General features: G+C 45.0%; 1 protein-coding gene and 1 pseudogene across 6 annotated transcripts; both read left to right on the top strand.

The window, feature by feature from the left end:
• Positions 1 to 1,297: 1,297 nt before the first annotated feature.
• Positions 1,298 to 22,622, top strand: BTN3A3 (butyrophilin subfamily 3 member A3). 6 transcript variants are annotated; one of them, XM_059938117.1, is made up of 14 exons: positions 1,298 to 1,527; positions 1,751 to 1,771; positions 1,861 to 1,887; positions 8,597 to 8,662; positions 9,697 to 9,801; positions 13,121 to 13,205; positions 13,443 to 13,790; positions 15,193 to 15,474; positions 17,588 to 17,788; positions 18,275 to 18,295; positions 18,384 to 18,410; positions 18,822 to 18,848; positions 19,297 to 19,323; positions 20,856 to 22,622. In XM_059938117.1, the coding sequence occupies exons 3-14, from the start codon at positions 1,885 to 1,887 to the stop codon at positions 21,557 to 21,559; spliced, it is 1,896 nt and encodes a 631-aa protein (XP_059794100.1). In that variant the 5' UTR covers positions 1,298 to 1,527; positions 1,751 to 1,771; positions 1,861 to 1,884; the 3' UTR covers positions 21,560 to 22,622. The 6 variants fall into 6 exon arrangements, with proteins under 6 accessions (XP_059794100.1, XP_059794099.1, XP_059794101.1 ...); XM_059938116.1 differs by lacking the exon at positions 1,751 to 1,771; XM_059938118.1 differs by lacking the exon at positions 1,751 to 1,771 and having other exon boundaries at positions 1,298 to 1,417.
• On the top strand, positions 7,116 to 7,816 carry LOC132374226 (small ribosomal subunit protein uS14-like; annotated as a pseudogene).

The raw sequence follows: 22,622 nt of genomic DNA on the forward strand, positions 1-22,622 counted from the left end.
ATCCTTTATTAAGACATACAGGGTTTTCACTGTAAAACCATTGCCAGTACAAAATAGCTAGGAAATGGTACAAAACAGTACACAATCTAGGGTTAAATTTTATGGAGGAAGAACAAAAGTACAGAAATGGGGAAGTCCTCTGTAGGTTGCTGTGGGAAATAATGACTAGTCAAACAAAAAAACATGACGCTTTAGTTTCAGGAAAAATTGCCAGAACCTACTCTGTCAATAAAAATTCTACTGTATTAGGAAGGTAACAACAACTGACTTTTCACTGTTCCTTTAATCCTCACGACAATGACATTTGTCAGATATTGGGAGGAAATTTGCTTATGCTCCATGCATTGACCTTAGGCTGTTACGTTTATGTCCAGTTATGACTCTGTTCTGGCTGTACAGGTAGTTTTTATTTTGTTAATTTAACTTTTTCTACACATATAATGTGTCACTGAATTTGTAAAACCTCTTTGGAAAGGCTCTCTATGCACATGGAATCCTTTTTCTGATAGAGAAATAAAGGGTTTACACTCTCACTTTTCTTTTTCAACTCAGTGGTGTTTCTTGGATGCTAACTCAGTGAATCGCATGGGCTGGGTGCTAAGGGAGATTGAAAAGAAACACATGCATAAAAGTTCATATAGATAGCCAAGTTCTCTTCTCACAATTTCTTATTGAGCTGGTGGTGTTGATAGCACAGGTAATATTATTGAACTCTCTACTTTATAGGAAAGTAGACAGAGGGACACTGGAATGGCTTGGCTGAAACCACAGGTGGAAACAGCAGTGGGGGTGGGACTAGTACCCAGGGCTTCTGATTCCCAGCAGCATCCAGTTCCCTACCAAAAATATACTTCTCTCAACGACTGCAAGTAACTTGAGGGGCTCCCACATTCGGGGTGATTCTCAGTGGAAGGCTCCTCTTCTCATGATCTGAGAAAAAGGGAACAATTTCCATCCCTTCCTCCGGATCCCAGTTTCAGTTCCATATTTCAGGAGCGATTTGCGCCTCCTTGATTTAACACTGGGTCCCAGAGCCTTTATGTTTATTTGTTGTTGTTGTTTTCCATGATGACTCTCAAGGTATCTTGGTTTCCCAGCCATCCTGTGGGAGAGAATGGGGCAAAGCTGGAGTCACTCTCCCAGCCAGGCCCCTCTGCCACTGGGCTGGCCCAGGAATCTCGGAGAGTCCGGAGACATCCTCTGTGCGCTCCAGCACCCACAGTCCTTGGCCGTTTCCTGCTTTTCTCTGCAGGAATAACGCCCAGCACTTCCGGCTCAGGCACTCTCTTGCCGAAGGACTTTCCTTGGGCAGCAGCTCAGACTTCACTCTTGCTTCTTCTGGGACTGCTCCTGCTGGCTGCTCTTGGTTTCAGCTGGAAGCTTCGCCGGGAGAAAGAGCAAGAATGCTGGACCAAAGGTAAAGCAATCAGAAGACGGAGGCAGTGAGGTCCAAAGAAGACTGTGGAAAAGGGATTGGACAGAGGGGAAGGGAGAGGACAAGGATGAAGAGGATTAGGGGATTTGAAGGTGAGGTTTTTAATTCAGTCCTTCCTCCCTCAAAACCAGCAACCCTACCTCGTTAGTTCCCCCACCCTGTGACGCTGACCGTGCCCTAGCTTTCCTAGTTCTAGGACAGCTCACAGGACTCACTGCACACATGATGCAGGAATGGGTCTCCCTGAGGCCCTTTCCACGTAAACCTGGCTCATCTCCTGTGGACGGTACTGATTCATTTCTTGTCCTTTCTCAGAGAAACTCCAAAGAGAGCTCCGTAAGTTCTGTGCTTCCCTCCCCCGTGTATACGATTTGAGGCCCTCTCATGTGCCATTTATCTCATGAGGTTTCTTTGTTCTACTTCAGGCTGGAGAAAAGCCCAGAAAGTGGATGGTGAGTAAATTGGAATTTTTCTTTTTCATCTAAGACTTTATGCGCTTCATTTAATAGGTGCCTTTCTCCTGATTCTTTCCCCTGAGGCCTTGCTTACTCTTACACTATCTGGAGTTACGCCATAGAATCCCAATAGTTCTGTTCATACCTCATGGATGCCCCAAAGGTTTTTCTTCTCTTTTTTTTTTTTTCCGCTGCATTGGGTCTTCATTGCGGAGCGCGGGGTTCTTATTGCACCGGCTTCTCTTGTTGCAACGCACCGGCTTCTCATGTTGCAGCGCTCGGGCTTCTGAGGTTGCCGCACGCGGGCTTAGTTGCTCATTAGTTGCTCCGCGGCAAGTAGGGATCTTCCCAGACCAGGGCTCGAACCCTGTAGGCAGGCGGATTCTTAACCACTGCGCCACCGGGGAAGTCCCCCAAAGGTATTCAAACCTGTGGCCAAAACTGAACTCCATCTCCTTTGCTGTCAACCTGCCCTTCCTCCTCGACCCCCTGCTGCACAATGCTGCCAGCACCCACCCAAGGAACCTCCTCTCCTCCCCTCAGGGCAAGTCCTGTTACTGCTTAGCCCAGGACCCCTTCTGAGGCATAGAATACCTCCCCCAATTTTTCTTTCTTCTTTTATCACAGATCCCTGGGATTAGGTTACCAAGACCCTTCTCTTAACAGCAAGCTGCTTCCACTCCCCCAAGAGCTGCTGCTGCCCTTTTCCTTTTAAGACTTTTAGTTTAAATAAATATTAGGAAACAGACAAGAAATCTGAAAAACAACCAGCATAAACAAGACATTGCTTCTGAAAAGTTTACCATTGTCTAGAGTTTCAAAGCAGACTTGCTAAAATAGAAACCCGATTACATTCTTCTCAAGTCCCAAACCTTCTGTGGCTTCCCATTGCCTTCTGCAGTCTTATTGGGAGGGGGGATGCTATGGACATTTGTAAATTCTAAAAGGATTTTTCAATTTTTTTTTTTGAAAAATTGTCTTAATTTTAATCAAAACAAACACAACCTAAGCAGATCCTATATCACCTGCTTAACATCCTTGTAATCAATTATTGCTGAGTGGTTCCAGTTTCCAAGCTAACTGCTATGTTCGTAATTGCATTAGTGACAAAGGAACTCCCTAATGACAGATTTTAACTTTTAATGCTACATTTTTTAATTGGCTCCCTCAAGACTTTGAAGGTATATTTTCAGATGTATTTGGAAATTAATTTTTGCCCAACCAAGTTGCTTACATAAGTCAGTTGAAGAAACACTAGGTGAAAAGGTAAAGTGCAATCCGTGCACTTTTTAGCCCCGCAATGCAGTCACTCGGTGGTCCAATCCTATTTCAGCTCCATCCCTGGACACTCCCTGACACGCACCGCCCTACACTGGCCTGACCACACCACTTGCAGTGCCCCAAACCCATCATTCCGTTTCCTACTTCTGTGCCGATTTCCTCTGCCTGTTCACCACACCTGGTTGACCTTGTTTATTCTACTCATACAGACAAACTGGGACAGGCTTCTTAACCTCTCTGAAGTTCTATTTTTCCCACCTAGAAATTGATTTAATTACAACTACTACTTTGAGCAGATGTTAGGAAATGAGATAAAGGTGTGGAGGACACCCAGTACAGACGTAGCATGTAGCTAAGTTCAGTGAACATCAGCTGTGATCCTTCATCACCACATCCTTTTCCCACATCTCTGAAGGTAATGCAACCTCAGAGAGAAAAGAGAAGTGGGAGTTGCCAAACTTCCTGCCCCACGACCTGCACCTGCCCTTTCTAATCTGTTTGCTCTGTTTGCAACAGAGCAGATGTCTTTTTTCCTTTCTGAGGCTATTTCCCCACTCTCGTCCTAGACCCCTCACTCTCCAGCTTCCCTCAGGGATTCCCTATTCATTTCATTCATTCATTCATCAACTCAGCAAAGATCCACGACTATTAACTATGTGCCAGTTACTCTTCTAAGTGCCCAGGGCACAGAAATGAACACCACAGAACTTTCCCATTCACAAAGAACCTACCTTCCAGTGGAAGAAGACAGAAAAAAAAAAAAAAAAAGAAATAGTAAAATATACAGTTTGGCACACGTTAATATGTACTCAGGAGATAACAGAATATTGCATTGGAAGGTGTCGTTTAAAATAGGGTGATGAATTGTACACCTGGAACTTATAAAATATTGTACATCAACTATACTTCAATTTAAAAAATTAAAATAAAATAGGGTGATGATGAAGTAGGGGAGCAAGCCACAGGAATAGCTGGGGGAAAAGCATTCCAAGAAGGGAGAACCGCAGTGCCAAAGCCCAGAGGCAGAAGCACACTGGTTTGTCTGAAGAGTAGCAAAGGAGCCAGTGTAGCCAGAGGACAGGGAGCGACCAGGAGAATCAGAAGGGGTAGGATCAGAGGGGCCTGGAGGGCCAGATCGCATACGGCCTTGAAAGTCATCATGCTGGCCTTGGCTTTGCCTCTGAGAAAGGAGCCACCAGTGAGGTTTTTTTTTTTTTTTTTTTTTTGCCATTTCAAGGAATTATTTTACTTCTTTTTTTTGTTTCCTTTTTTTTTTTTTCACACACACACACTGTATTTTATTTTTACAAGAGATGAGTAGACTGACACCAAGCATTGTACATGGATGACCACAACAAAAGCAACAATGATTGCAATTACCAAACATGAAACACACTCATACTATGTCATAATATTGACATTCAGTCCAGTAATCCTCCACTGTAACAGCTCCTTTACTTTGCAGTGAAAATTGATTTGTATAAAAGTGCTAACAAAAGATCAAGATGAAAAAAAAATTAATTACATGGGACTGAGTGAACTGATGAGGATGAGTATAATTTTTGTGACTTTCTGTCTGAATTAAAAAAAAAAATCCCACAAGGACTCAGAGGCAAAGAATATACACCAGTGAGTTTTGAGCAGAGGAGGAACTGAGCTTGACTTAACGTTTTGAGAAATTACTTTAGATGCTAAACTGAGACTGGGATGGGGGGGGAAAGGGGGAGGCTAGAAGGGGCAGGATAGAAGCCTGAAGACCAGCTGGAAGCTGCTGCAGAGATCAAGGGGAGAAGTGAGGATGGCTTATACCAAGGGGGAGTGCTGGAAGTGGTGAGAAGGGGTCAGTGCTGGAATTATTTTAAAAATAGAGTAAAAAGGCCTTGCTGATAGACTTCAATGTGGCGTGCAAGTAAAGGAGTGGATCAAGGATGACGCCAAGGTCCAAGGCCTAAGAAACTGTAAAGATGGAATTGCCATTTTCTGCGATAGGAAACCGATAGAGAAACAGGTAGCGGGGGCAAGGGGAGTAGGTAGCACGGAATAGAAAGGTGGAAGAGGGTATCAGTGATCCAATGGAGATGCAGAGTAGGCAGCTGGATAACCAAGTGCGCAGTCCATACAGGAGGTCAGGGCTAGAAATATAACTTATTCTTTCTGCTCCTCTATCTTCTTCTTTTCTTGGTGACCTTGCATAACTTAAAATGCCTTTTTTTAGATTAAAAAATTGTATTAATTGAAGTATAGTTTATTTACAATATTGTGTTAGTTTCAGGTGTTTGGTTTCTTTGGAAACCATAAAGTTAAGAGGTACAAAATGTTGTGCTTAGAAACACCTTCTCTGAAGTTTAGCGTCTAGGCTGGAAATCAAGGCTGCTTCTCTGTGTCAAAGTAGCTTGGATCCTCCAGACAAGAGGGGAGTATTTCATTCTCATTGATATGATTTCCAGCAGCAAAGCTTTTTGATAGACTGTGAATTTTAAAAACGAAATTTCCCAGTGAGTCAGAAAGCAGGAAGCACTCAGAGAAGGGGGCTGTTTTGCCCCTTTGCAGCTGCAACATGACCTCGAGAGAAATACTATTTCCTGTTAAGTATGGAGTTGGCTTTATCAGGCATGTCTGTTATCCCAGCCTGATGACTGGGAGGGCAGAGTTTTACTTTCTGAGCTAAGTTTTACCTTCTCACCCCTCTGTGATATCATGCCCACTCTTCTATTTTATTTTATTTCTTTTATTTTATTTCTGAACTCAATCCCATGCCTTTCCTCAGTTTCCTTTATAAGTGGTTTTATGCCTGCCATTCTTCATGTGATTTGGGGGCCTAAATCCTACAGGTCCTCAAGAACCTCAAGTCCCTTCTTGTGGTATCAGCAGAGAAAGGAGCATTTCTCTGAGTAGGTGCCAGGGAAGGGACAAAAGGGACCTGAGGCAGTGCTTGTCCCTGCCTCAGGTTGTTCCTGACAGGCAGTCCTGGAACCCTCCTGCTTACACATAGCCTGTTGGAGGTAGCCCTGACTCTTAGTAAGAGTGGCCAGGTACCTGGGGCCAGACCATCAATATCTTTGGGGATGGCTGGGCATTTAGGAGCTAGGGATAGCCAGATAAAAATAACCCCCTGATCATTTTAGAACATATAACTGAAAGATACTCCTACATTTATATTTCAGACATAGCATTGGTGCCTCAAGCATTTCAGAACTATGTTCTACCTGATAGGTCTGCTGAAGTCTCCAAGGGAAAGTGCACTGATGTTTGCAACTTACTTTAGAAGGTACCAAATAAATCAATAAATATTGGAATAAATAATAAATAAGGATGGATAGGGGTGTGAACAGAAGGATAGATTATAATAAAGCAAGTATAGTAAAATGTTCACTGTAGGATCTAGACCATAGGTATATTAGACGTTCACTGAAAAATTCTTTCAACTTTGCTATCCGTTTGAAAAGTTTCAAGATAAAGTGTTGATAAGTGGGGACTGGGAAGGGATGAATCGTATTTTGCTGCTGATGATAGAGACCAGAAGTACTTCTGGCTCAAATAAAACAAGATTTCTTTTCCTTTCACGTAAGGTGAATTCAGAGGGCAGCTGTCCAGAGCTGGTCCAGCAGCTCAGAGATGCATCCATGCCCCAGCCTCCTTCTGTCTTTATTCTCTGCCCTCTCAGCATGTAGTTTCCATTCTCAAGGTTGCCTCATGGTCACAAGTTGGTCACTGCACTCCAGCTCCAAAGACCATGTTCTAGGCAAGAGGAAGAAAGAGGTAGAAGATCGTGGGCCTGTCTTGAGAAACATAACCCAACAACTTCCGCCTGCAAATCATTGGCTCAAACTTAGTCCCTTGGCCTCTCTTATCTATAAGGATGGGCACGTTGCACTACTCCCCAAAATTGGGTTTGAGTACTAAGAAGCAGGGACCTTTTGCCTCATTGGAAATGAGAAAGCAAGATGGGTCACCACCAGCTCTACTGGAGCCATCTGAGAAAATTTGGCCAGGGTTGTCTTGCCGTTTCTGCTCAAACCCTCACAGTCTGATCCAGAAATACTGCCTCAATATGGGCTGCCAGTGTTCCATCAGGATGCGAGGTACGTAGGCTTCATTAAGCTGGACTCCGTGAACTTCCCTGAATGGGCCATCCAAGACATCTACCTTACCACAGAAAGAATGCTAGCTCTTTGTACATCAAAAAAAAAAAAAAAAGCAGAAAATAGAACTTGCACAAGCAACCAGCCATCTCTACCACGGAGCCTAAATTCAAACTGTTGTAATATAATTAAATTCTGGGAATTCCCTGGCGGTCCAGTGGTTGGGACTCCATGCTTTCACTGCTGTGGGCCCGGGTTCAATCCCTGGTAGGGGGAAAAATAAAAAAATAAATATATATATATATATATATATATATATATACACACACAGAGAGAGAGTGAGAGAGAGAGAGAGAGTTGGCCAAAAAGTTCGTTCAGCTTTTTCCATAATATCTTACAGAAAAACCCGAACAAACTTTTTGGCCAACCCATATATAAATAAATTCCATCAGTCAAGTCATATCAAAGTCCTTTGAGCTTTAATCATTGTCTCAAGAGGCAAATAAATTGTCTTGGGAGGCGCTAGGCCACAGGTAGGACCACTTTGTCCCAAAGACCCTTGATAGAAACAGTATCCACAGACTATCCAGAATCTAACCTCGGAAAATACAGAATCCTGCTGGCAGAGTAGAAAGAAATACACATGAAAATACAAATGTAGCACAAATAAGGCTCAGAGGGTGAATGAGGCTTCTGAGCAACACCCCAAATAAGAATTTTTTCTGAAAAATGTAAAACATGCCAATCGGTCACCGGCAACACTGCTTTGGGAAATCTGAAAATTATGTTATTTGGTAATGGATCCAAGACCTGAATTTCAGAGGTGCTAAAAAAGGTGGAGTGGGTCTGGTTTTCTGTTCATACTCTCATTTGGCTTGTTGTAAAAGATAAATCCTCCTCCATGTGCCTGTGTACATGCAAACAGATGTTAACAAATAGCCACAGAAACATTTTAATTAATGCACATCTTCCTCTCTTCACATGTTAAAATCTTTTATTTCTCTACTCAGTAAATCTTTTATGATATAAAATAAATCTATTATCATATAGAAGATGTAAAACAGGTATATATAATGAGATACTAATTATACACATACATATACATAAGTGGTTCAATTAGGAAAACACAGAGTGACACAGTGTGAGAATTAGGCTGGAATTTTTCTTCACCGCGTACAATCCAATACAGTTTCAGTTTTCATTTTAAACTTCCTCACTGGTTTCTGCCCAGCAACTGATGAGAAACACCCCTCTGAGCCAATCCAAAAACTAATTCTTCCACAGAATGACCCTGTTACTGCTTCTCATAGTGAGCAGGCATATTTCTTTTTCCTTTCTTCCAGGTAACAGAGCCTCTTTTGATTACCTTTATTCTGAGGGCTGTGATTTTCAGATGGAATAGCCAAGAGGTAAGTGTGGGAAAATGGGTAAAAGCCAGGGCCACGAGCGCTAGATGGAGAGAGGCTGAAGAGCTGACAGTGGGCCTCCAGGGAGACCCTCATCCAGGCAAAGGGATTGGTGCTTGTGTGTGCCCCAGTCAGATTGAGGGGGTGGAGGCAGCAGGACAATGCAAAGGCTAAAGACCTGAATTGGAAAATTTGTGGGAAGGAGACAACGTGAGTGAAATAACTTGCCAACTGCATGTTCTTAGGAGCTTACTGTGGTCAGAAAGGAGCAAAGGACTCTCATCTCTCTTAGTCGTCTCTGGGAATCTGTTCTAAGAGATTTTAAAAAGAGATGTGCCTTAAAGATTTATATGTAAAGCTGTGCATTACAGAATTATTTGTAATTACAAAAATCTGAGCCAGACTACATATACAAGAGTTGGAGAATGGATACAAACACACTGTCCAGTCACAAAAGGGATTTTCATATAGTCATTAGGAATCATATTTTTAATAAAGAGTTTTTATTTCTAATTGTAACAAAACTGGATCGAATTTGGAGATTTAAATTGTCTCTACATTTTGCTATTGTAGATCTTACTTATGATGAACAGCTTTAAACATGAATGTTTGTGTTAATACCTGATTTTTTTTTTCTTTAGGAGTAATTTCTACAAGTGGAATTTCTGGGTCAAATGATAATTTTGACAATTTTCAGGCATTTAGTATATATCTATGGCCAAAATACTTCCAGAAATACTTATATTCCCATGAAGCAAAGTATATGATTACCATCACAGATTATTTAAATTTTATTCCTTCATATTTTTCTCCATTTTGAAGTTGTCTATAGTCAGGAACAAAAACCAATAAATATCCTAGAAAATTTAGTGAAAATATATTCCTCACTCTGAGGACAGCACTGAAATTGTTACCTATATAATAATAATAATAATAATAATAATACTGTCCTCTCTCTAGCAGCTTAGAGAGTAGTTTTGAAGAGCAGAGGATATGGTGAAAGGCAATCTTTTGTCTGAGGGTTGTCCCGGTTTCAGGCAGGCTTCAGAGAGTTCCCGGCAGCACAGATTTCTGCTCGCAGCTCCTCTTCAACCCACCGCCTCTGCGGGCCTTGTTCCCGGCGCAGGTTATCATGGCAGCAGGTACTATGACTGCGGGCCTCATGCTGGTTTGTTTTGGGGGAATTGGTGTGAAGAGTTGGTATTTTATTTTTATTTATTTATTTATTGACATATAGTCGATTTACAGGAGTCGGTATTTTCTGAACAACGAATATGTTGCAGTCACAATAATTATTTGTAACAATTTTTAATTGTTAAGTAAAACGTGAAAACTTTTAAAATTGAAAACATCCAAACACTTTTCAAAGTATAGGGGGCAAAGGACAAGTGTCTCTCACTCAATCTCTGATTTTCATTTTAGCATGTAGCCCTTCAGAACTCTTTTAAGGCGATCCCATAAAAATGTATATACAAATTTATAGCTTTGTTTTTGTTTTTTAATAGAGTCATTCGTATTTTTCTGCAGTGTGCTTTTTGTTTAATATATCTTGATTATCTGGGTTAGTGACTGTAAATCACTCTTAACTGCCACATTGAATTCCCTCACACAGATGATCCTTTATTTAACTAACCAGTCTCCTGTTAGTGGTTACAGTGGCTGGTTAGGTTGTTTATCTTTTTTTTTTTTTTTACTTTTAAAAATAACGCTTCAGTGTCATCCTTACACATAATTCTCTCTGCACCCATGCAAGTGCTTTGCTGGACCAGATATCTGGAAGTGAAATTGCTGAGCCAATTACGTACATTCTAAAGTTCCTATTTCACAATGTTTCATGAGTAACTGAAGTTCAAATAGGTTTTGTCACATGACTGAGATCACAAAGCTTGTGAATCATAGTGCCATTACTTACTTCCCACACCCTTTTTATTTCCAGCATCTAACCTGTAGTGGGCCTGGCACACAGTGAGTGCTCAGTAAACATTTGTTGAATGAATGAAAACACACGGGTGAGACCTGGTCTTATTCCTAACTCTCCCATTCACTTGCCTTGGGATTAAGAAGTGGTAGGTTCATAGGAGTTCCCTGGCGGTCCAGTGGTTAGGTTTTGACACTTTCACTGCAGTGGCCCGGATTCAGTCCCTGGTCGGGAAACTGAGATCCTGTAAGCTGTGCAGCTTGGCCAAAATTAAAAAAAAAAAAAAAAAAAGAAGAAGTGGTAGGTTCAGCCTCTGGGTGACCCAGGGAATCTGCCAGGATCTTGACCAGAGTCTGATGGAAGAGTGATTTGAACTTGGTGGTGGCCATGGGCTGGGGCCTAGAGGAGACGGCAGTATTGCTCCGCAGACGGGCACACCCTGAGTCATTTGTCGGCACACCATTCCATCTGACATTTTCAGGGAAGGAAAGAATACGTGATGGGAGAATGGAGGGGGCTACTTCTGGAGTCCTCAGTCCTGTCTTGGAGTAATCCACCTAGGCCGACTCTCAGGGTCTCTACTATTTAGGGACGCAGCCAACTCTGGGGTGGCTGGGATGGAAGCCGAGTTAGAACTCCAACTAGAATCAAGCCTGGCTAGTCGGCAAGGGCCACACACTTCCCTTATCACTAAAGTTCACAGTGATGCCACAGACCATGCCTAAAAGGAGGTAAAGGTGCTTTTCTGAGCCAAGACACATTTGGAAACACTGGTCTGGGACTGGGGAGTTGCAGGGGCCCTGCCTCTGAGCTGGAAGAACGCCAGCACTGCATAGAGGCGTGAGCTGTGTTGGGCTGCTGTGTGCTTCTCGGTTGACATATTTGCCCCTTCTGTGCAAGTGCTAGCACATACATCTCTGCCCCTAAAAGGCACTTCTCTAGCAGTGCAAAGACCAAGATAGGAAAATTATCCATTGCTGGTGAGCCCAGAGGCAGGCCATCTGCCAAGGAGCGTTGGTGAACACATGAGGAAAGGGAAGAAAGGAAAGGAATTATTTCCTTTCCAGAAATGTTTCTCCCCCAAAGAACAGATGTTTCTCCCCCAAAGAACAATTTTTGGGGGCCACGCATGGGATTAGCTCCCCAACCAGGGATCGAACCCAGCAGTGAAAGAGCAGAGTACTAACCACTGGACCGCCAGGGAATTCCCAGAACAATTGTGAAAAGAGTGCACTAAGGCACATCAAGTTGCAACACTTGCATGTCCAGGACAGGCTTGCTCCTTGAAACCACTTTACTGAAAAATAAGAACAAACACATTAATATAGGCAAGGCCCAGTGGGACCACAGGAGGCCAGGCTCTGCTCTCTAAGCCAGACCAAAAGAGCACTGTCATTATGGAGAAAAACACTTATCCTCATAAATTCTCCACCTCCCCTCCTCTCCATCCATTAGTTGGATGACCACCAACTAATCTGATCATCTAAAGTGAACTAAAATGCTAGTGAGTATTGATGGTTTAATATGTAACCCCTCATCCATTCACTCATTCAGCAAATATTTACTGAGGTTTCCATGTGAACCACCACCATGCTACAGGCTTCTTACACATCAGGAAACAAAACAGACCAATATCATTGCTTTGTGGAGCTTACATTCTAGCAGGTGGAGACAGACGATAAATGTATGATATGTTCACTGGTGAAAATTCAATGGGAAAAAGAGAGCGGGTTCAGGGGGATGGGAGCAGTTTGCCATATTTCTGTGGTCAGAGAAGGTCCCATAGAGGAACTGACTTTAAAGGAAAGACTTGAAGGAGGCAAGAGGGTGAGCTTGTGAATATGCAGGGAAGAGAGTTCCAGGTAGAGGGAAGAGTTGAGGTCGAGGTCCTCTGTCATGTCCTCTTCAAGGAGCAGCAGGAAGGGCAGTGTGGCTGGAGCAGAGACAGGGAGAGCAGGGGAGATGAAGTGAGGAGTGCAGGTCCTGGAGGACCATGCCGGCCACTGGAAGGACTTCAGCATCTACTCTGAGTGAAATGGGAGCCACTGGAAAGTGCTGAGCAGAGGAGTGACAGGATGTGACTCAAGGAATGTTCTGGATGTTGTGCTGAGACCATAGGGGATACAAGCAGAATCAGGGGACCCAGAGAGGAGGGTCCCGTATTAATCAGAGTGTGATGGTGGAGGCTTGGACCTGGCGTAGCTGGGGAAGTGTGGGCAAGGGTAAAGATTCTGAACATGTTCAGACAGTAGCGCCAAGGATTTCCTGATGGGTTAGGGTTACTGTCTGTACACTTAACATACATACTTTTATGGGAGATTTTCCATATTGGACCTCAAAGGTGAAGAGACTCCCAAGCAGACATTTTGGCAGAGGAAGATCTTGGGTCATCACACTAGTGATCCTGTGTTTCGCCCTGAGTTGGCCCTGTTGAGGTGAAGAATTCTGCGTGGAAACCTCAGAATTCCACGCAGAATTATCTATCTTCTTCCAGGCCGTATTTCTGCCTGACTCCTTCTGGCATCTCTCTATTTGCAGCACAGATGAAAATGGCACGGTCCCTAGACTCCCCTCTGCTCCACCTCCTTGTCTGCATCATCTTGGTCCAGCTGCTCACCTCTTGCTCAGGTAGGGAACGATGCTGCTTTTATGTATCGGAAGCAGACAATTACCTGTTAGCGCCCAGTCAGAACATTTGACTGTTCATTCCTGGAAGTCCCGTCACAAATTGAAAGTACACATGCCATTAAGACAAATGTCCTTCTGTCAGGATCCTGTTCCTCTCTAGGTTTTTCTGCCTGAGACACCCCCTTACCATCATGGCCCCAACTCCCTCTCATGGAGTTTCCCCCTTTTGCTGACCAGCTCAGTTTGCTGTGATTGGACCCCCCGGGCCCATCCTGGCCATGGTGGGTGAAGACGCTGAGCTGCCCTGTCACCTGTCCCCGAAGATGAGCGCAGAGAACATGGAACTGAAGTGGGTGAGATCCAGCTTCAGGCAAGTAGTTTTCATGTATGCACATGGCAAGGAAGTAGAAGACAGACAGACAGCAGAGTATCGAGGGAGAACTGAGTTTTTAAGAGATGGCATCACTGCAGGGAAGGCTGCTCTCCGAATTCACAGCGTCAGAGCCTCTGACAGTGGAAACTACCTGTGTTACTTCCAGGATGGCAACTTCTACGAAAAAGCCTTGGTGGAGCTGAAAGTTGCAGGTGAGCCTCCGGGTTTTGTTCTGAGCTCATTCCTCTGTGGGCCCTGGCATAGCTCGTGCTCCAAATCCACCTCGCAGAGCTCCTGGTTGATCAGCAGGAACTGCCTCCGCTGCCTTCCAACTTTGTTTCTCTGAGGCCCTCGGGAAAGATGCAGGTCTTCCTCCGGGAAGACTCCCTCCTGTACCCTATCGTATCAAGTAGAGAACTCCCTCCTGCTGGTCGCCAGGGTCTAAGCTGGGAAGTGGAAGGTCGGGGATGAGAAGGATAAGAAAACATCTCCTCAGAGATGGTGCACAGTGGTGTGGGTTCAGTTGCATTCCCTGTGGCTTCTGGCGCCCCTCCAGGTACACGCTGCTGTGAGCCCTGGGAGGCTGACCTGTAGGGACAGCGCCTGTGCAGCCACTGTTCCCCAACCCGAGTTCCCAGGAACACCCCTGCAGTTGCACCAGTTGACTTTAATCCTTGTTGCAGGAGGGGGAGTCCATGCCATGTGGGAACTGGGGGTCTCAGGAAGAGGCTGTTAGAGGAGACTTGGTACAGACTTTGGGCTTCTGTTAGGGGATTTGGGGCAGCGTTTATGGAAGTAGGCTTTGCTCTGGATTGGATGCTGTCAGGGAGGAGGGGGGTGTAATTCTGTGGGTGGGTATCTTCATAAATCTTACCCAGGAAGAAGACTAGAGTGAAGCTAAAGCTGGGACTGGTAAAGGAGCATCGTCACTCACAGCCAGGACAGGAGGATGTTTGCTCTTCGTTGTGTTTTGGACACTGTTCGTGTTTTTCTCTCTGTTCAAACATGATTGTTGTCGGTCTTGTTTTTGTCTTGACCCGTCATAGTGACAAAGGGCCCTTTGATACTGACGTTCCATGAAATGGCTTGTGTTCCCCAGGAGAACACCAAGACCAGGCCCATGTCCAATGTCAAAGGTTGCATTTCTCTTTCTCAGAGCATTCTCTTGCACTGTGGCTTCTGGCTGAGTTTGGTCAATGGGGAGCCATAGCTGAAGATAGAGGAGGGAAGGAGGAGAGAAGTCCGGGTACTTATGCCCCTGGATTTCTCCCTGCAGGGCCACCTCTAGCTGGCTGCGTGCTCTTCCCAAAGATCACAGCTCCTCTTATGAAAGTCCCCTCTACCTGACTCTCTCCTTTTAGGTCTTCAAAACAGCTTCCTCTCTACCTCCCTTTGGGTTTAGGGGTGGGTGGTAACAGTTCTATTGTTCCTGGCACTGGAGTATTGCTCTACCCCATATAGTTTTCTCCTCACTAATGACCACCCTTTTGTAAACAGCTTCTTAATGAAACCCTACTTTAATTATCTAACGTGGGTGTGCCATCCAATTCTTGCTGAGACCCTCACTGATACTGGAGGCTCCCAAGAACTGAGGCTCACTTGTCCCTTCCACAGCGCTGGGTTCGGATCTTCACATTGAAATGAAGGGCCATGAGGATGGAGGGATCCACCTGGGGTGCACATCCACCGGCTGGTATCCCCAGCCCCAAATACAGTGGAGAGATGCCAAGGGCCAGAACATGCCAGCTGTGGCAGCACCTCCAGCTACAGATGGAGCAGGCCTGTATGCAGTCACATCATCTCTAATGGTGAAAAGCAGCTCTGGAGAAGGGGTGTCCTGTATCATCAGAAATCCCCTCCTCAACCAGGAAAAGACAGCCCAGATTTCCATTGCAGGTCAGTACCCTGCTTAGCCTCAGGTATATTGAGCTGTGGCTATTGGAAGAAGAAAGATGTGAACACCTGGAACTAATATAATATTATAAGTCAATTATACTTCAATTTTTAAAATTCCATTAAATGCACCTTAAAAGAGGCATATGTAAAATTTAATCTGTAGAAAATTAGAAAAAATGACAATTTAAACATTAACCAATTGAAATCTAGCATAGCCATATTAAAAAGAGAAAAGTATAAAAATAAATAAAATGAAATAAAAATGAATTTTAAAAAAGGAAAAAAGAAAAGAAAGAAGGAGGACGTGTGATTCTCTGTGCTGACTTTGCAGTGAAAACGAGGCACTGAGCAGGGTTCCGGAGTCGTCTTCTTGCTCCAGGGATGTTTCTTTTTCCCTGTTTATGTCACAAGTATTTACTGAGCATTTCCTATGTGCCAGAAACTGTGACAGGCAATGGGAATTGGGGGAGAAATGGTAAAGATCAAATCCTTAAGCAAAGACAAATGACAAAGTGGGGGCGGGGGGAATATGTACAACTCATAATTTAGAGAAAGCACTAGTGTCCTTAAAATATAAAACAAACCAGTAGAGGAAAAGCAAGGATATGAATTATTCGGTCACAGAAGAGGAATGACATATGAAAGAGTGTCCAGCCTCACTCAACAGAGAAATGTGTATTAAAACATTTTTCACTTGGGAGACTGGCAACAAGATAAAACAAAACAAAACAGTGCTGTTTGATAAAACATTCTGATGGTAGGATTGTGGTGAGACAGTCACTCTTAGACATTTTTTGGTATATATAATTTGATATATTTTTGGTATGAATTGGCACAATTGCTATTGGGGGCAATATAGCAATATATATCCAAACTACCTACTTATTGATCCAAAATCCCACTTCTAGGAATTTATCTGACAGATATGCTTGCATGTGTAGAAAACTACCCATGTAAAAAGTTATTTCTTATAGCATTAATTATAAGAGCAAGAAGTTAGCGACTATGCAAATATCCACTAATGGGGAATTTTTTTTTTTTTTTTTATGGCTGTGTTGGGTCTTCGTTTCTGTGCGAGGGCTTTCTCTAGTTGTGGCAAGCGGGGGCCACTCTTCATCGCAGTGCGCGGGCCTCTCACTATCGCGGCCTCCGTTATTGCGGAGCACAGGCTCCAGACGCGCAGGCTCAGTAATTGTGGCTCACGGGCCCAGTTGCTCCGCGGCATGTGGGATCCTCCCAGACCAGGGCTCGAACCCGTGTCTCCTGCATTGGCAGGCAGATTCTCAACCACTGCACCACCAGGGAAGCCCAATGGGGAATTTTTATGCAATGGAATATTGCCCAGCTCTGAAAGGAAACGCAGCCATTCTGTCTGTACTAATGTGGAAAGATTTGCAAGATACAACGTAAACAGAACAAGCAAGATACAGAGCAGTTTATACAGAATGCTATCTTTGGAGTAAACAAGAAAAAATAAGAATACATTTATATTTTTAAATTTAATATACGCTTGCATAGCACTCACTATGTGTTTATAATGCTTTATAAACATTAACTTAATGCTTTAACCTTATGAGTTAGGTTTTATTATTCTATTATTATTATTATTAATTTTTTTATCGCCCCCGTTTTACAGATTAGGACACCTGGAATAGAATGGTTAAGTAATTAGTCCAAGGTCACACTGCTAGTCAGGTGGAGGAATCAGAATTTGAACCCAGTCCCCCCAGCTCCCAAGTGCACATTCTTAGTCACCATACTAGGCTGATTAAATGAGTCTAATTAAAGGAGGCGGGCAGAGAAAGTGAATAGGAGACTTGGGTGATGTTTTATGTTTTTTTATTTGATATTTGAGTCAAGTGAATATAACCTATTGTAAATTTTAATTAGAAAAAACTTGATGGTCAAGTATCATTTACTTGTGAGAGGCAGACATTTCAAGACAAATAATGGTACTTGTTATTGCTATAATTATAAACCCTTACTAGGGTTTACTGCAGTCTTCCCTAAAGTTCTCTGAGACCTTAGGAAGAGAAAGATCATTTGACGGCAGGAGATAAACTCCATGATCCCTGTCCTGAGGGTGAGAGGCTAAGACTGGATCCCATTGCAGATCCCTTCTTCAGGAGGGCCCAGCGCTGGATCGCTGCCTTCGCGGGGACGCTGCCTGTCTGTCTGCTGCTTCTCGCAGGGGCTGGTTACTTCCTGTGGCTACAGAGGAAAGAAAAGGAGGCTCTATTCATGCAGAAAGAGAGAGCAGAAGAGGAAAAAGAAACGGCACGGGCAGAAAAAGAGCAGGAACAAAGAATAAAAGGTATCTGACACCGAGAGGGAATCTAAGGCCTGTGCCTACAGGAGGGAGCCGGACTACCTCACCCCATCCCCATCCTGCGCACCCAACCCGGCACTAGGTCTTTTTTTTTTTTTTTTACTTTTGCGTTTATTTATTTATTTATCCATTTATGGCTGTGTTGGGTCCTCGTTTCTGTGCGAGGACTTTCTCTAGTTGTTGCAATCGGGGGCCACTCTTCATCGCGGTGCACGGGCCTCTCATTATCGCGGCCTCTCTTGTTGCGGAGCGCAGGCTCAGTAATTGTGGCTCACAGGCCTAGTTGCTCCGCGGCATGTGAGATCTTCCCAGACCAGGGCTCGAACCCGTGTCCCCTGCATTGGCAGGCAGACTCTCAACCACTGCGCCACCAGGGAAGCCCACTAGGTCATTTTTAAGGTTTATTTTCTAGAGGTCCTCCTCCCTCCATCCCCATAACAGTACTTTTTTTCTTTTCTGCTTCTTTTCCAGAGACACTCGAGTATGAACTCAGTAAGTTCTGATGCCCCCGGGGACCCAAGCTCATCTTCCTATCCCCCGCTGGGCCTCTTAATGACTCATCACCTTTCTTCCATTGCAGAGTGGAGAAAGATTCAGTACATGGCTCGTGAGTGGCTCTGACATTTTCTCCGAATTCTCATCTAAGACTGTCTCTGCCTGAGTATTTTCCAGCCGGTTTCCTCAGCCCCTAACTCTGCCCTGGGCTGAAGGAATGTTCTGGATCCTTTTTCCCAAGAAAAGAAATATGGGAGGCCGACTGGGGGGAAGTGGTTGTTGGGGAGAAAGGAGGAGAGACTCATGAGTGTTTTGTTTTGTTTTTTAATGGAGAAAGGGGCCTTCATTCCCGCCCGCCGCCCCCGTAAGGAAGAGAGGGGAGGAGACAGCTGAACAGGCAGAGGGAGGAAGTAAGAAGGGTAGGCGGTCAAAAAGAAGGAGAGATGGGTGCAAAAGGAGGAGAAAGGAAATGACTCCGAAATGACAGAGTTCAGTTGATGTCTCTGCCTTTCTTCCCTTGTAGGTGGGGAGAAGTCTCAGGCCTATCCTGGTGAGTGACCTGCATGTCCTCTGAGTTTCCTGGCACGTGTATATAAGCATTCAAACTTTTTCCCTGCTGTGTGACCCATTGGCGTTCCCAGTAGGAATACTCAGATCTAGCCAAGAAGCTCATTTTCTGTGGGGAATACCACCCCTGCTTTTCCGCAGCCTCAGAGAGGCCCTTCAGATACAGCATCTGGGCACTTTCAGCCACTCCCCACCCTGCTGGCACACAAGCACACAGCCTACTATAGCCTGGCCATGTCACCTGCAGCCCCAGCATGATGAGGAAGTCCACCATTTTTGAGACCTCTTATGCCTAATCTGTCAGAGCTGTAGATGAAGGAAGCCGGATACTGGAAGAGACTGAAGGGACACAGAAAAGGCTTATTGAGGAGAATGGATAAGGGAAAGATCAGAATTAATGACCTTTCCTTATTGTGTCTCCTTTCTTTCAGAGTGGAAGAAGGCCCTCTTCCAAGCTGGTGAGTGAATCACTATGTCCCCTAGGACAACAACCCGAGGGACCATATTCCCTTTTTCTTCTCCAAGTCTTGAGATTCTGGGACAAGTCAGTCCCCATGACTGGGAGAGTTCCGGGCGGATGACTTGAGGTCTCGATCTCAAGGTTGTGCCATATCCCATGCCCTCCCACTGAGAGCCCAGAGAACCAGGGAGAATTGCTCTCCTGGGCTTCCATAGACCTTTATGGGAAGGAAGAGGCCTCAAAGGTGGAGCTGAGGGGAAGGACAGGCAGAGTGAACTAATACTACAGGGAGAGCGAGGATGCAACGTGACCAAGGAGAGAAAGCAACGCTCAAAGATCTTGTCCTTTCCCAAGCTCCGTATGCCACCTCCTGTCGCTGTGTGTCCTCAAGTTACTTGATGTTTTGAGCTTCAGTCTCCTCAATTGTAGATGATGATTGTAATTCCTATTTATGTGAGAGTTGAGGTAAAGACTAAATGAGCTAATGAATGTGTATTTGGTCAAAAAAACAGCAAGAAAGAGATGGTATATTCAAAATGGGTGGCTGAAGAGAGTTTAAAGAAGGAACTATTTACAGAGGCAAAAAAGAGAGTAAAGGGAAGCCGACAAAGGAACATTCTGTCCCCCAGGACTCACAACAGTGGGGAGCTGTCACCACCCCTGGGCCTGAAGACATAGGGAGAGGGTGCGGCCCAGAGGAAGCTATAGCTCAAGGAGAGGGCTGCCTGAGAAAAGTCATCCTTTTGTTAGAGCATCACCATCTGAAGCTGGCAGGGAAGAAAGGGGGAAAAATAAATGCTGTGCCTCTCTTCTTTCTCCTTCCAGGCTTCAGCTAGTACCTCCCATTGGCCAAATCCAGCAGGTGACCAGAGGCAAGAGAACCCAGTGACACTGTCCATAGAGGACAGATTGCCAGGGCCCAGAAGAGGGTGGAGAAAGATGGAGAGTGGGCCTGGGAGCACATAAAGCCCCCAACATGGCCCTTAGCACAGAAAAGGCCTGGCAGCTTTTATAACATCAGGCCACTTCCTCCATGCCCAACCCTGAGCCAAATACACAACATGTGTTGTCTTCCTACCCTAGAGATTAGTATTTTTATCTCCATTTTTCAGTTAAGAAAGTTGAGGCTTAAAGATATTATATAGCTTGGGTCTATGGGAAAAGAGAAAAGGAAAAGACATTCAGTTCATGAGTGGTAGCGCAAGGATTGAAATTTAAACCTATGTGCCTGTGAAGCACAGGTGGGCAGAGTCATTTCGGGGAGGGAAACAGGAAAAAGGTAGAAGGAAAGAGCCAGCTCCAGGTGTCAGTTAAGAAGACCCTGACCCTCATCACCCTCCTCTTTCCCACTGAACTTAAGACCCCTGGGGGCTTTCTTTTGGTATTGCTAAGGGGGTCACATTCAGGGCAGGCTGGGGACACCCAGCTCTGGACTTGGGCTTCCTCAACCAGACCCAGGCCTTGAGGGCTGAGACTCTGAGATCTAGGAACGATGGCTGACCCATGACCCCATCCCCAAACTTTCTGCAGCGGATGTGATATTGGATCCGAACACAGCAAACCCCATCCTGCTTGTTTCTGAGGACCAGAGGAGCTTGCAGCGAGCAGGCGAACGACAGAATCTGCCAGACAACCCCGAGAGATTTGATTGGCATTACTGTGTGCTTGGCTGCAAGAGCTTCACGTCAGGGAGACATTACTGGGAGGTAGAGGTTGGGGACAGGAAAGAGTGGCACGTCGGGGTGTGCAGGGAGAACGTGGAGAGAAAATGTTGGATTAAAATGACACCTGAGAATGGATTCTGGACTATGGGGCTGTCTGATGGGAATGACTATCGGGCTCTCACTGACCCCCGGACCAAACTGACAATTGCCAACCCTCCTCAAAAAGTGGGGATTTTCCTGGACTACGAGACTGGTGAGGTCTCCTTCTACAACGCCGCGGATGGATCTCATGTCTACACCTTCCCGCACACCTCCTTCTCTGGGCCTCTGTGGCCTGTTTTCAGGATTTTGACCTTGGAGCCCACTGCCTTGACCATTTGCCCAGCATTGACAGGAGTGGGGAGTTCCGGTGTTCCTGACCTAGAGCCTGACCTTTCTCTGGAGACCCCAGTGGCCCTGGGCTCAGCTGACGAGAATGGGGAGCCTCAGGCTGAAGTAAAGTCCTTGCTTCTCCCTGCCCGGCCTGAAGCTGAGGGCCTCTTCCCTAACAGCAACAAATCACAACCATAAAATACTGAAGACACACACTGTGTGAAGCACTTCACTAATATTAATACAATTATTTATTCCATATGGACAGTTGAGTTTGACACCGCTTTATTGTCTTCTTTATATGGAGAAAGAAACCAGGGTGCAGAAAAGTGAATTCACTTCCCAAAGGTCACTAAGCTAGTAAATGACAGCTGGGATTTGAATATAAAACGTTTACGGATGATGTAAGTGTACTGGGGGTTGTGTCAAAGCTTTAAATAAATGTACTCCTTTAATCCTTACAGCAACCCTGTGATATAGCCTCGTTGCACGAGTGTGGAAACTGAGGTAGGGCCGAGTTAAGCGACTTATATAATTCATCAGTTTGTGCTGATGGGGGATGTTTGGCCCCTGTCCCCAACCTCCACCCACCCTCTACCCCCTAGCCTGTTTTCCAGCCCGATTGCCCCTGTGGGGAAGGGACCATGTGCAGCCCTGAGTGTCCCTTCCCAGGGCACCCCAGGGTAAGGATCACTGTAGGTGTCTATGGAGGCCACACCCCACTGGGTTCCTTCAAGGTCAACAGTCAGAGCCACAGGTCCAGCGCTTCGCTGGATTGGCTCTGCTGGGTGAGTTGGTCCAGAGAATGAATTCACAGTGACTACATCACACAGGACTGCAAAGGGACTAAAGGCCAAAATCTTAACTACTAAAGGGCATGAGTACCACCACCGCCCCACCCCCCTCCACCCCCTAGCCAATGTGATAGGTAATCGTGGAGCCAGAACCAGTCCTCCTACGTTTCACGTCTCTAGAAAGCCTAACTTAATACCTAAAGACTGCCTGTGGAACAAGAATTTGGGAGGAATGAAGCTAGATGAACTTTAGCAGTATTTTGATCGCGCTGTAGAGTCCATCTCCAGGAAAGGGATATTTCCACGCCTGATCAGTTACTGATGTTAATGGATGTTCCTTGCAGCTATGGGTATCGGGCAGAAGTTACTCTTCATTATCATCACTATTTTGTTCACCAGTGTATCCCCTCTACCGGGCGTGTGGTTGTCAAGTTACATTTGTTAAATAAATGTGTTAATAATCTTCA

Source organism: Balaenoptera ricei, chromosome 11 (genome assembly GCF_028023285.1).
Source record: "Balaenoptera ricei isolate mBalRic1 chromosome 11, mBalRic1.hap2, whole genome shotgun sequence".
Taxonomy (NCBI): Eukaryota; Metazoa; Chordata; class Mammalia; order Artiodactyla; family Balaenopteridae; genus Balaenoptera; species Balaenoptera ricei.